Genomic DNA, 14,068 nt, shown 5'->3' with positions numbered 1-14,068 from the left:
CTCCTTTTCCCTTGAGTTCATTTGTGGTCTCTTAATTGACATTTTCAATAACTTACGAAAGGAAGTTGGTTAAAAAAAAAAAAAAAAAAAAGAAAGAAATATGAGTTTGCACAAGGATTGATAGGCTAATCATAGATTAGGTAGATGTGAGTCTGGTTTGTTTCTTAAAAGAATCGGAATACAACCCGTAACCCACACAAAAATTTAAAAAGTTTGCAACTGTTATATTTTAAAGAGACAGATTGTATTAAATTAGTGTTGCAGCGTCTTGGACCAGTTTTTTGGGCAGTTATCAAAATCTTTTGACTCATTATATTCCAAACTACTTTGAAACACCAGTGCACTGTTAAAATCTTGCATTACATATCATCTGCATATGGCAAACAGATTTATTATGCTTATCTGGCGTGGAATACATTAAAGAGGTTTTTGATTACAACTAATTCAATATGAACATGACACGGTGCCTCTTGTTAAAGAATTATGGGGCTGAATTTTATTGACAAAACTATACACAGTCTGTTTTAAGAGTGGTCACTTGTTTGTTTTGTCAACAGCTTTGCTTGTAGTGAACAGCTTATTTTCCTTTTTATGTCTAGGTATATATTCAGTGATGGAGATTACAGCTTCTACAGCCCATGGATACCAGGGATTATAACTATTAAACCACCCATGCCCAGTGATGGCTGTGGATTTAAGGCTATAAACTGCCTCTGAATCCGGCTTACTAGAGATAATGTTAGAAATTGTCCTCTAACACTGCTGAGTAAGGAGGAAAAGGTGGGTTTTGTTTGTAGTATTGATATGTGTTATAACTCAGGAGAGACATATTCTGAGTCCATGCGTATTTAGTAGACATGTTGTTTTGTATCCAGTGAAAAAATTTGGAAATTATTAAAATAATGTATTTCTTTAAAATAAGAAAATAAGTTAATGTTCCTCATATGTGCTTTTCTCCACGTTTCCCAAATACCTAATGACCCTTATGTCAGGTAGAATGAATGAAAACTGATATTTTAATCCTAGATAAGGCTGCTATATTTATTATTTTTATTTGATCTGGAAAAAAACTCGGTTAGTATCTCAAATGCTATGTATATCAAATGACCATTGTATATTGTTGTTAAAAATGTTGTTCATATTTTTCGTTTAACCGATCCTGAAAAGAGAAATATCTGAAAATTCCTAGTATATGATTTTTGATTTGAGACATCTCTGTACTAATCGGTTGTTCAGATTAAAAAAAAAAAGAATTGATCTTCATTTGATTGGCTGTAGTCAAGCTTGTCTGTTCTGCTTTTGAGACTGAAACAGTTTTTATTAAAATCAATTTGAACATAACTGGAGACAAATGAATATTATTGCAAAGTTTTTATAAATCCTAATTTTTGCCTTTCGTAACTTAAAATAAATTACCTTTTTCTATCATTGCAAAAAAGCATATTTATGTAAGGCACATTCATGTTATAGTGAAGTATATGTAATTCTCACCCTAGGTACATGTATTGTTCACACTGTCACATGTTTCTGTTTGTTGTATAACATAATGGAATATTGATTGAAAGTTTATCCAATCCAGTCTTTTGATAGCCTTTTTTGTGATTTGCAATTATGTGACTTCTGAATCAATTAACAAACAAGGCCCAGAGCACAAATATGAGTATTTGGCTAACCAAACTAACTGTATCAAGTTTCAGATAGGTCCCTTAGTTACAATAACAGTTTTTTTTTTCTTGGTCACAGTCTTGTCTGTTATAGATTCTTGGTTGCACAAGGTGTGGTATGAGATTCATAATAATGCTGTATAGATTTTCTTTCACCTTTACTATTCTTTACTTCAAAATTATTGGATCACCGAATTGATTTTTGCTGATATGATAGCAGCAAAAAAGGATAAATTGTGAAATGGCATGATAGCTTGCCCAGTGTATCTTGACTGGTTCTGGCCGATGTGCCATCTTAATAATGAATAGTTGTCCTGCTGAGAGTAATTATGACCTATCACCTAGTAGACACTTAAAACATCTTCTTGATTGGTCCTGTGAGTTTCCTTGTTGACTTGGTTACTCTTACTATTGATGGTATGGTAGATCAATAACGGGGCTAACGTCACGGCACAGCCTCTACCTGAGAGATGGGATCAATGCAGGCATTCAGTAGCATGGTGTACACAGACCGTATAAAAGCTGCCTGGAGAAAGCAACAAAACTTTAGCTGGTCTGTGAACAATAAGCATTAAACCAGTGTAAGGAGTTGGTTAACTGTTTGAATATCTTTATCCATGTCTGGGGACTTGCTGCTTCAGAATCGCCTGTCACGTTGTAGGTAAGATGATCTGGAGATGGCCAGTGTCACTGGCTTTCACAAGTTAGAAAATAAACAGGGACTTTTTTAGTATTTCATGAGTAACAATTACATACTGGTATATGGGTTTAAAATTGTTCGTTACTAGACTGAGTTTGTTTTGTTTTGGCTGTTTACAGTTTGACCTTCAGAAGATCATTCATGAAAACTTAAGGACGTTGGTGTTAAACTTGAATATTCTGTCTGAAAGAAATGATGATGTTAATTAACTGAAGGAGTTGTTTTTTTAATACAAGCAATGAAAATTAAGAAATTGCCTTTGAGTCAAAAAGTACTTTAGGCATTTTCGCTGCTTGTATTTTGATAATTTCTCAGTGCATAACTTTTATCTTTTATGTAACATGTCTTGCATCTTACATTACTGCCAGTTTTGTAGTTTCAGATTTGATTTGTATATGTTTAAGATTTTTAATTGATCAAAATATATACAAGAAGTATTACAATTTTTCATTTCTTGTATAATATTATGATATCTTTACACTGAATTCTTTGCATAGAAAACAGAAAAAAATACATTCTGATTTGCTATACTTTATTAACTTAAATTAGATACTTTTTTATAATAATAATAATTATTATTATTATTAAATATTATATTGTGTTGAAACATTTTTTGAATCTATTTGTATTCCAAAGGAAGATTTAAAAGGGATAAATTTATTAGTTCAGTCACTGTGGTAAAAATATGCTGCTGATATTTAATAAGATACATTTGTTGAATGATGTAGGTGAACTGGTTTTATTGAGACGGAACTTAACAGTTGAGACGGAAAAGGTTTTATTAAATTGCCTTGAATTGTTCTCATTTGTAGACCTACGTCAAGCAAAAAGAAAAGTAGGCATCATGAACCATGTCATTTTTTTCATTTATTGTGATAGTACATGTAATAGTATTGATTATGGTTCTTTTTGTTACAGTGGTTTCTATGGTGACTGATTAAAAGATTGGTCATTATAAGATATTGGAAGAAAATGGATGTGAACAGTCAAACACCACTGTGAAACACCACAGGAAATTGATTGCACAGAAGAAAAAAACTAGTAAATCACATAAAAAGTGATTTCTGTTCTTAAAACAGAGTGCACCATGAAGGCCTGGCGAGCAAAAAGGTGCGTGCGTCGCAAGCTCCGAGGGAGTCATCTTCTGGTGGTATCAGGCACCCTGGCGATTGGATACCTTTGTTTTTTGTGTTCTTTTAGTGACATCATTGTACCTCACCTTAGTGAATTTGAAGATGGAGATCATCGAGTTTTGACAAGGAGACTTCTAGCTCTTGACAACAATACCACTAATGGCACTACAGCTAAAGAAAATAAAATGTATCCTCCTGAACTTTTCACAATCGAACAACTGAGACAGGGTGCAGTGGTCTTGTATGTCATTGGCATTTTGTATATGTTTGTCGCGCTGGCTGTGGTCTGTGATGAATTTTTCGTACCTGCCTTAGGGGTGATCACAGAAAAACTGGGCATCTCGGAAGATGTTGCTGGAGCAACTTTTATGGCCGCGGGCGGCAGTGCACCAGAACTTTTCACGAGCCTCATTGGGTTGTTTGTAGCTCACAACAACGTGGGAATTGGGACAATTGTGGGTTCAGCCGTTTTTAATATTCTTTTCGTCATTGGGATGTGTGCCGTAGTCAGCAAAGGTGTTCTAAAATTAACATGGTGGCCATTATTTCGAGACTGTGTCTTCTACAGTTGTAGCTTAGCCATGCTGATTGGATTTTTCAAAGATGGCCAAATTGACATATGGGAATCACTGCTGCTGCTATTTTGGTATTTTTGCTATGTGACCTTCATGAAGTTTAATCACAATATAGAACCCTGGGTAAAGTCAAAGTTATGCAAAAATCGAGTGACTACTGTGGAAAGTGCATCCAACCAGCTGATTCAACATGAGGTATGAACATTATATTTTTTAAAACTTATTTCAAGATTATAACAATTTTTAGATAATCATCATTAAATAAAGTATCATGTCCTTGCTGATATTTATTTTAGTGTGAAAAAATACAAATGAAAATAAATGACTAGATCAGTTCTTTAGGGTATACCAAGTGCATTTGAAATAGGCCCAAAGTCATATTTTCTGGGTCTGCATATCTTGCAAAGCTACAGTCTATTTATCTTTTGCAATTCACACTTTACAAATGATAAAACCCTTCAAATTGAAGTACCTGGTGTCAATATTTCCTTCTGAAATGTAAAGGAAGACTTGTTAGTATAAATGCTTTTGGAAATGTTTCAAAGTAAATTATTTAATTAAAAATGGTATAAAGCATGGTATAAGTGCAAGGTTGGGTTGAGCAATGGTTAAGAGATAATTACTTCTTTTTCAAGGAAAATTTTGGTGGGAAAATCTTAGATAGGATAATGTTTGGCTTTACCATAGGAAAATGTCCAAAGGGGTGTTGATTGAACAATACACTGACTTTGATAAAACGTTTCTTTTAGACAAAAGATTAAACTTTTGACTTAATCAATTGATACACTTGCAAAGAAATTTTGGAGTGCAGTGTTATCATTTTCTGATGACTTCAAAATTTTTTTTAAATGTCTGGGCTATTTTGTCTTGGAAGGAATTGAATTGTATCAATGAAACTGTTACATGCAAAAATGTCATGCAATTTTTATTAAGTTGTTTAGAGCAAATGTCTGATTGGTGTTTTAATTATATTAATCCAAAACGTCTGATTGGTGCTTTAATTATTTTAAGCCCAATCAAACTTTTTTGACATTCCAATTCTTATTCAAGAATTGCTGTGCTTTCAATTTTTCTGATTGCTTCATCAGTGAAATAACCAGTGCGAATGTCTGGTGGGAATATTACATAATCTTGTGAACCTAATGATTGGAATCACAGAAAATGATTGGTTCAATGATTTATGATGCGCCTATTGGTTTTTCTAAACAGAGCACCTTCATTGATTACTAGAATGGCCGTTTGTTTTCCTAAACAGAAGACCTTTCAAAACTGTGCAGCCCCAAATGTGTGCAGCCTCCTGTAATAATTCATTTGTTTGGCTGGTGTAATGCCAGGACAAGGAAACATGCTTATCAAAATATGAAAGAATTCTGTGCTGTTTTAATACTGTACGATATATAAATTAGCCATGATAAGAATTTATAAGGTTCAGATTTGTTCATTAGTAGACATGTTTTGGTAGGAGGCTAGTAAAACACATGACCTCATTGACCTACATTTGACCCTCTGTCACACCTGGTCTCTTGACCACTTTGGCCTTCGTATAAAGTAATATAAAGTTTATTTAAGCCAAATGATTGAAGTATTTTTCAAGTTAAATGAAAAATTTAAGGACCACAGTATTGAACATATTTTTAAGATCTTTACTTAAGTAGAGAAGTTTATGGAATTGGCCTTTTTTTTTTCTTGTAATGTTTCATCAGCAAAGCCACTAACTTGTTATGTTGTACTTTGAATCTTATGCAGTAGCCAGTGGTGTCTCATCATTTTCACTAAAACTCATTAAGTGGAGTGTTCTTTAATAAATGAAAAACATGTTCTCCTGTCACCTTTTTGAAACAATTGGCCTATATGGCTTACTCCATTGATAGACAGAAAAAGATACACTGTTTGCCCCTTGCCTGTGTAGCTATTAAAAAGCACTCATTATACGAAACATTAGCCATTTGGGAAATGGTATTTACCAGCTGAACATCATTATAGGTAAATGCCAATACAACAGTCAAGAATTGGCACAATGGAATATCCTAGGGTCTGCTTTTGTCCTAATATCTGCTTATATGTATGTATGCACGTTGGCAGTGTGTCTTATTTCTTTCCAGCTGCCTTGTGAAATATGCATAGGATAAGTTGTTTAAAATAATGAAAAAAGAAAAAGCCATTGTTTCAGAAATTATACATTTAAGAGTTAACATAGATGGGAGAAAAAGATTACACATGTTCCAATTTACTTTGTTTCTTAGAGTTGACATTTCATTAATTTGAAAGACAACATTATTGCTTCTGGATTTTTTTCTTTGAATGAAGAGGTTTACAAGTTCACATGTGCCTTGTGACACACGTTTTCATGATGCCATTCAGTTGACACAGGAAAGGTTGATTGAGTGGATTCCCTTGACTTTTCTGTTGACATTTATAAGACACTGATATAATCAGAAACGAAAAGAAAAACCTAGCTTGAGCTTTGTTAAGCAAGCTATTTCAACAAACATTGTTTTTTTTTACTCAAATTGTACCTATGTAGCTAAGAAAATTTATTATTGTGTCCAAGTTGTCTGTCTTTCTGTTATTTGTTTTTCTGTCTTTCATCTGTTTTATTAGGTGAGAATGTAAGAAAAAATTCTGTTAGACTAAGCACCAGTAAAATTCTGCTAGGGTTCAGTTTAACAAGAAAAGTTAAGTGAAAGGTTAGTCATAATTGTTATGACTTTTCACATCCAGTATTTTAGGGATACAGCTATACCAGTTTTCTTTTGGGGGGGGGGGGGATTTTACCATGTGGTTATGCTATAATGGACTGTACTCTCCTTTCTCCGTGAGTTTGCTTCCTGCTGTTTAGTTAAAGGTACATTCCATGACATATTTACCCACCAAAATGGATTTTCCTGTGTAAATAAGCAATTTTCTTGGATTCTCGAATCATTTATCTATCCCTCTCTGCACTTAGATTTGACCTTTGATAAAATTTACAAAGGTTGATGTCAGCTTAAAATGACTGGCCAGTCATTATAACAGCGGTCATTTTCCTATTTGGGAATGTCAACATCAGTTACCCTCTAGAATAAAGGATTTAAGGGGCTAAATTGTTTTAAAGGTGTATGTAAGGTTTTAAGGGAGAGGAATTATGTTGAGGTGTCTCTTTTACATAAAAGCCAGGCTATTTAGTTTTCAATTGATCTATCTCTCTCTCTCTCTCTCTCCACAGTATTTTTCTTTATTATGAAACTTTTGTGTATATAAATAAAAGCATACATTTTTCTGGCAAAAAGGTTTCAAAAAGGTATTTTAAGAGTGAATTCTAGTCTTCTTTGGCCTGGGATAATTCATGACATTAGATGTCAAATAACAGGAGAATGTTGAATCTGTTTTGCCTTAAGCAAAAATTGAGCAACTGTTTATCTCTGCTCAACCTTAAAAATAAGATGAGATTATGTTTGCATGAAAGATGATCTGTTCATCTGTTTTTCTTCAAGGTGTTTAAGATATTGGAAAAAAAAAACGCAGGTGACAGCATTGAGTCCCTTAAAAGTATCCAAAATAGTGTTCAAGAATGTATTAGGTTGTGAATTGTTAACATGATATGAAATTTAATGTGATACTGAAAACGTGATGCTGGGGATGGAAACAAGTGTTACATGAGCTACAAAAGTATAACGTAAACAAAAAAAAACCAGTAGAAGATGTCATTACCAACAAAACATATCATTGTATGGTGTTAAGAGCTGATTGTTCAGACCTGACTGATTTTCATCACTTAGATGACTTCTTGCTGCACTTGTATTCATTGCAGTTTGGCAGAATAGAGGTTGAGTTCATGCTTAGGTACATATTAAAATTTTCACGTTGCAGCTATTAATCTTGTGAGGGATGTTATGGGCAAGGAAAGATGTATAAACAAGGTCGATTGGTATTATCCAATCTGTCAGGAAAAATAAGTATTTCCTGAATTTTTCTAAGCTGCACTGGAGTTGGCATTTCTTAATTGCGTTAATTTAAATTTCAGAGAATTAAAAAAAATATCCAAATACCCACAGGAAAGGATTCAGACAATGATTTTATTTAATGAGGAAGTGACCAGGTTTGAACTCACTTGAGAAGTTTAGTTCTACACTCTATCACGATTCTCAGAAGTTAAGTAGCTGGCTCCTGTACAGCTAATCTAATTATGAAAGCTTGGGGAAATTATTTTTATCAATATTTGGAGATTGATTACTATTACTGTAAGGGAATGAAGTTGATTAGAGCTTGAGAGGCATCAAATGGGACCTGTGGTATTCGATACTGAATATTTCAAAGGTGACAGGTCATGGTTTTGGTGCAATGATAATTCTAATGACTATCTCAGTTTGGTCACAGAGGTAAAGATACCCTACATATCTCCTCTATCTGAAAATGGATTCAGTCTTCCCATTGATCTCTCAATCCATAAATTGAAGTGTAAATCTGTGCCAACTGTAAAAAACATTGCTATTGACACAAAAATAGTGGAAAAGGCTTACTGTACTTAGAAACCAAGACTACCAGGCTAAGAACTCTGCAGTTTATAATGTTTCTACCCCCCACCCTCCACCCAATTGACCAAAATCCTTTTTTGTCAGTAACCAGGGGCGGACCCAGAGATATTTTCTGACAGTCTTCCAAATTATCTTTATTACCATCCTCCATTTTGACCGTCTTCCGACAGAAAAAAATAGATACCGGTCAATGTAAACTTAAAAGTCTGACCGTCTTCCAGAAGACCCAGAAGACGGCCTAAATCTGCCCCTGAGTGACCATTGCAACAGGCATGCTTTGTAAGGAGAAATGCTAGTTTCAGTGATTTGGGACCAAGGTCTATAACTGAACAGAAGAAAAGGCAGGAAATAGTCTTGATGACCAGTGTTTGATTTTTTTTTTTTACAGACATCTGCTCTTTACGGGTTTTTTCCATGAAGATAAGTACTGGGTATTGTTGGGAACAAATGTTACACCTGTCTATGTATTTCTGTATTACAGCATATAATTTTGCCTTACAAGAGCAACTATGGCTATCAAGTGTGAATTCCTGAGAAACCCCAGACTTCAAACTTTCTGATTCTCATTACCTGGGAACTGTGTGGATCATATTCTCTTTCTCTCCAGTTTGCAAATATTAGTGCACCACTTAGATTCCACTCTTGTACAAAGATAATGTCTAATAATACCCACAGAGCTTGAAGAAAGTTTTCAAATCAATTGTATCTATGTGATTTTCATTTGGTAACCATTGCAGAAGGTAATCACAAAAACCACTGAACAGATTCTATTCCTTCTAAAAATGTCTTTTGATATATCCGAATTAATTCAAAGTATTTGAAAGGATATTAGTTTAACTGCAATTCCAAACCATCCAGGAAAAGTTCTGATGGAAATCTTTTGTTTGAAATGCATAATCCCCCACGTAATGCTTTAAAGTAAATATTCTTTGATGTTACTGTTTTATTGACAATTTATTATATCACTCCATGTGACAGCCAGACCGAAACGCCACTTATTTCACCAAATTGATGATTGCATATAGTACAATGCGTCAATTCATCCTCAGCTCTGTGTTTGTAAAAGCAGACGTCATAAAGATTTGTCAAATGCAGATAATGTGTTGAATTTCCACAGTTTGCATTGTAGTCCCTCAGATTCTGAGGCAAGGGCAAACATACATTAGCAGAGAAAATAAAGAGGTGGGATGCACAAATATAGCTGTAATTCAACATCCAGCAATCAATACCATCCTGAAAGCAGGGCCTAAGGATAATGATGTTGATTGTACTGTGTTAAAGCCATTTTTTGGGTAGCTGTATACTCCTAAATTATCAAGTTAAATGATGGAAACTATTGGAACTTAGTATGGGCACAGTAATTTGATGGTACCGTGTGCATTGAAGATGACAAAATCACCGAGAAATTACATAATTTATAGAATTGAATTATTTTCTTTATGACAGATCTACATTGTATGGTGTACATGTGTTAATTTGATGAATATAATAGAACAAGTAAAAATCAATATCACTTTTTGCATGGTCCTTTTTCATTGCAAAATGTCATCATTTAGGCCATAGTACATATTGGAAGACAAGTGGATACCTTTTTCCATGAACTTATGGCTTTGCTCCTTTGTGATCTTTAATAAAGAATAGATTTGATATCTTGCGGCACAAAAGATTAATGTTGTCACGTTATTCTCTTCTGATTCAAAAGCATTGTCCTTGTATGACATCCAGGGAAAGTAGTTTGCTTCAGCTGTTATACTGAAAGGAAAATGATCACACAATCATCGATGAATTGAAATATGCCCTGTACGGTCTTCATCAGAAAGCATTTAAAGTGACATACTGTTAAAAGAAAAGAATGTTTAACTGTGTATGTTGATGATGCTTTTAAAAATATTTTAAAAAGATAAATGATTATTTCTTAAGGAATGGATATATTATAAAGAACATCCATTACTATAACAATGCAGTACTTAAAAATTATATTAAAACTTACTCGTTCATATTTCTCATTTTAAGAGAACTACTATCAGTTGATAGAATTTGCTAGATTTTCTGGACATTGTACAGAATTAATTGCAAATTTAACTTGCCGGTAATTTATGATTACTCGTAAGTAGCTCTGTAAAAAAAAAAAAATAAAAGACTGATAGTTAGTCTTCCCATCCATGTCCAATCATTCAACAAGGAAGAAGTCTCAGAGAAAAATGAAATTCTGATAACCTAAAAAGTAAGTTAATCCCACAACAAACGCACCTGACACCAAGGAATTTATTACCATTTGCCCCTAGCTCACCCAAGGGCCTGATCCTAAGTCAAATATATTTACTCAGTTTTTCTCGTTTTGACATAATGCTTGCTTAGTAAGATTAGATTACTGTGTCATGTATGAAGTAACGTTTGAATGAATCCAATCTGTTTTGTTCGTGATTTCAATTTGTTTTTGCACTAACATTAAAATGTTAGATTCATATTTCCTTAGTGAACTTACTCAGCACTGGATGCTTATGTCATCAACATGCAATCTTGCATTTAATCCAAAATGCTGTTATCTTTGGGGATTTTAACCTTTTTTATCATGTAAGCAGTCATCAGGTTTGATAGAATTTGGCAGTTTGGGTCATAATTATAATTACCTTTTTTCTGGCATCCTCTAAATCTTTCCAAAACTTCAAAACTTATGATAACCAGGTGTAGTGAATGTAAGAACCTAAACACCAATGGAATTTTTTCTGCATTTGGGTAAGAAATACATGTAGCTAAGACAGTTGCAATATATAGCATCTTGACATTTGAAAACCCAACCTTAGCCGAGTCCCAAAGTTGCAATGATCATAAATTGTTTATCCTTTTGATAAACTCACCAATCCACAGGACTGTATGCACATATGACATAAAGACAGCCTTGAAATATCAAAATTTGATCCTCTAGTGATATAATGGTTCATTTCCTATTTTCAGAAAACCGAGCGATCCACCAGTCTCCCCATCCTCCATGGAGGCACTGGCAGGTTTCGGCATGGGGTTGTCCAGTTGATGATCCAAACTATTGATCCCCTGGGAACAGGTAAAAAAAAAAGCCCTGTAATTTTGTTTAAGATTATCATTTTGACATACCCAGGCAGCAGTGCTAAAATATGCACAGACCAGGTAGAATTTGTCATGTAATTTGATCAGGACTTGACGTGTTTTAAAAATGTGGAATTGTTTGTTGTTAATGGTACTGCAAGATTTGTTTTGTGTTTGTGTGTATGCTTCATTGGTTTTGCATCTAATAGAACTTTGTGGTATATTGCATATTATATTTATTATCTTGTTTTACATTTTATTATCTTTTATTACTATTTAAGAAAATATTTCAAAGTATTTTTAGTAACAGTGCATATTACTTCAAGTTGTTTAAAACACTTTGAAGTAGAATATCTTTTTATTTATTATGTCAAATAAATTTTACAAAATTTGTAATGTGATGGAGAGCATTTTCAGTATTCATTCCAAGGTTTAACTGTGAATTTGAAAAATTGAAACAATCTTACTGCAATGCAGCTTTACTCTTTAGTGGTAAGCAAAGGTGTTTGTGTGTCAATATTCGATAAGTGTTGATTTTTGCACACCATTCAGTTATAAGTATTATTTTTAAAAACTTTTCTGAGTCGATGTTTTTTGAAAATTCCAGGGCACATTCACGAAAGAGCTGTTAACCTGCATGCCATAGCTTCTCTGAAAGTAGTGATTGATGGTGACAGCAACATGTCCCCAAATCCACAGTCAAAAAATGGCATTCCGTCCATTTCCAATGGGAGAATCACAATCAATGGTACGTTTACTGCCACCAATCACTATCACCCCCCTGGACTGGTAGATAACAAATCTGGTGGATGCACACTAACCACAGTGGAGAGCTTGTCTGGTAAGCTCCCAGAGCTTATGTGATGTGGCACTAATCATGCTTATCATTTTCTCTGTTTGTTTTAATCTCTTGAACTGGTTTTATACAAGTTGTTATACTCTCAAACCTGTTTGAATCACTTTGACCGACTGGTTTAGATTATTTGAATTTTTTTGTTTTACATTAAACTGGTTTTTATCATGTTGGTAAATATTTGCCATTGGAGTGATCTTTATTAGTTTGATGAATTTTTTTCTTATGAAGTGATATCTATCAATTTAATTTTTTTCTTTCCAAATAACTAAATTTAAGGTACAGCTTTGAAAACTATTTTGAAACTGATCAAGTCCTATTATTTTAGGTGCACTCCACACTGTGAAGTATTTTAACAAAAAGTGCAGTCCTTGTGAGATTTTTTGTACTTCCTAGTGACTAGCTTAGCTTCATTATCTAGAAGAAGTTTTTAATCCTGAAATTGAAAAGCAGATGATACTTGATGATTATCTCAATTCAAACATGCTTATTTTCTTATGTGCTGTAAAGAGCCCTTTCTTCACTTGTTAGAAGCAAAACCCTGTTAAATTGTAACCTTCTCAGAATATCTGGCTTTTTTTCTAAGATGGTTCATAGTGTGCGTGATCAAAGTTAGGGTCCGCTCACAATGAATTTTGTCGACCTAGCTTATTTGCACTAGCTTTGGTGGGACTCTTGTTCAATGCAATCAGACTAACACACATCCTCTTGTTTCCAACATGCTCCTATAATAACCAGCTTTTCTATATTGTACTCAGTGCCAGGAGGTGGTGTGTTGGTCTGTTAATCTAATTGCATTCAGCAAGAGTCCCTGTGGAGTGAATGTGCTTTAGCTAGTAGATCAACAAAGTTCATTGTGAACAGTCCCTCAGATATATAACTCTTCTATGTGTGGTCACTTGTGTAGAACTGTGGTTTTGTAACTTCCATTTTGTGTGATTGTCATCTGGAGTGTTGTTTCCCAGAATTTTCACACTAGATAGAAGCTCCAAGATTCTGTTCTTACCCTGTTAATCTTTCTTCCGTAAATCATAGTCCAAATTAATGCATATCTACTAACAAAAAGGTTTAATACATATTGTTATCTATCAAGAGGTAAGCTTCTGGTTATTTTTCAATAAATAAACTGCACACCAACATATCTACAGAGGCCCATAAAACTTTTATGTAAAAATCAATAAAATTGAATAATAAATTAACATTTGTATCCAGTTTCATGTAGTTATACAATTTGATTTAAATGGTTTGATGTTGGATGTTAAGATTCATATTCTCATCCACACAGACATGGAAACTGGTTTTAATGGCAAGCAAACCAGTGACAACCTAGCTGTTGTTCCAAGCAGTGGATTGCCACCAGACGATGCTGTTAGCCAGGCAACTCAAGACAGTGCCAACTCAGAGGTAAATCTTCATTTTCAGAAACAGTTATATAAATGTTTTAAAAATACATCTCATATATCTGAAGTGCAGAAATTGATTAAAACACATCAAAGTGTTACTGCAATGACTCGATCTTTTTAACGGGCAAAAATGATCAAACATTCAGATACATCATTTTAAAAT

The 14,068-nt window shown here is 33.8% G+C and overlaps 1 protein-coding gene across 5 annotated transcripts in view; it reads left to right on the top strand.

The window, feature by feature from the left end:
* The window catches only part of LOC106168774 (sodium/potassium/calcium exchanger Nckx30C), a 31,004-nt gene that overhangs the window by 3,094 nt on the left and 13,842 nt on the right, over window positions 1-14,068 (top strand). For 3 of the 5 annotated variants that reach the window (XM_086998831.1, XM_086998832.1, XM_013547951.2), the window contains exons 4-8: window positions 600-780; window positions 3,283-4,267; window positions 11,542-11,647; window positions 12,257-12,490; window positions 13,788-13,906. In XM_086998831.1, the coding sequence (XP_086854957.1) occupies window positions 3,452-4,267; window positions 11,542-11,647; window positions 12,257-12,490; window positions 13,788-13,906 (1,275 nt within the window). In that variant the 5' untranslated portion in view covers window positions 600-780; window positions 3,283-3,451. Of the gene's footprint in view, window positions 1-599; window positions 781-1,392; window positions 2,326-3,282; window positions 4,268-11,541; window positions 11,648-12,256; window positions 12,491-13,787; window positions 13,907-14,068 lie in introns of those variants that run through there. The other 2 variants (XM_086998833.1, XM_013547949.2) reach the window with 2 other exon arrangements.

The sequence above is a fragment of the Lingula anatina genome, chromosome 1 (genome assembly GCF_051362555.1).
Source record: "Lingula anatina isolate TDL-2025a chromosome 1, LinAna3.0, whole genome shotgun sequence".
In the NCBI taxonomy this organism is placed as follows: domain Eukaryota; kingdom Metazoa; phylum Brachiopoda; class Lingulata; order Lingulida; family Lingulidae; genus Lingula; species Lingula anatina.
This window is presented reverse-complemented; position numbering and strand designations above follow the sequence as displayed.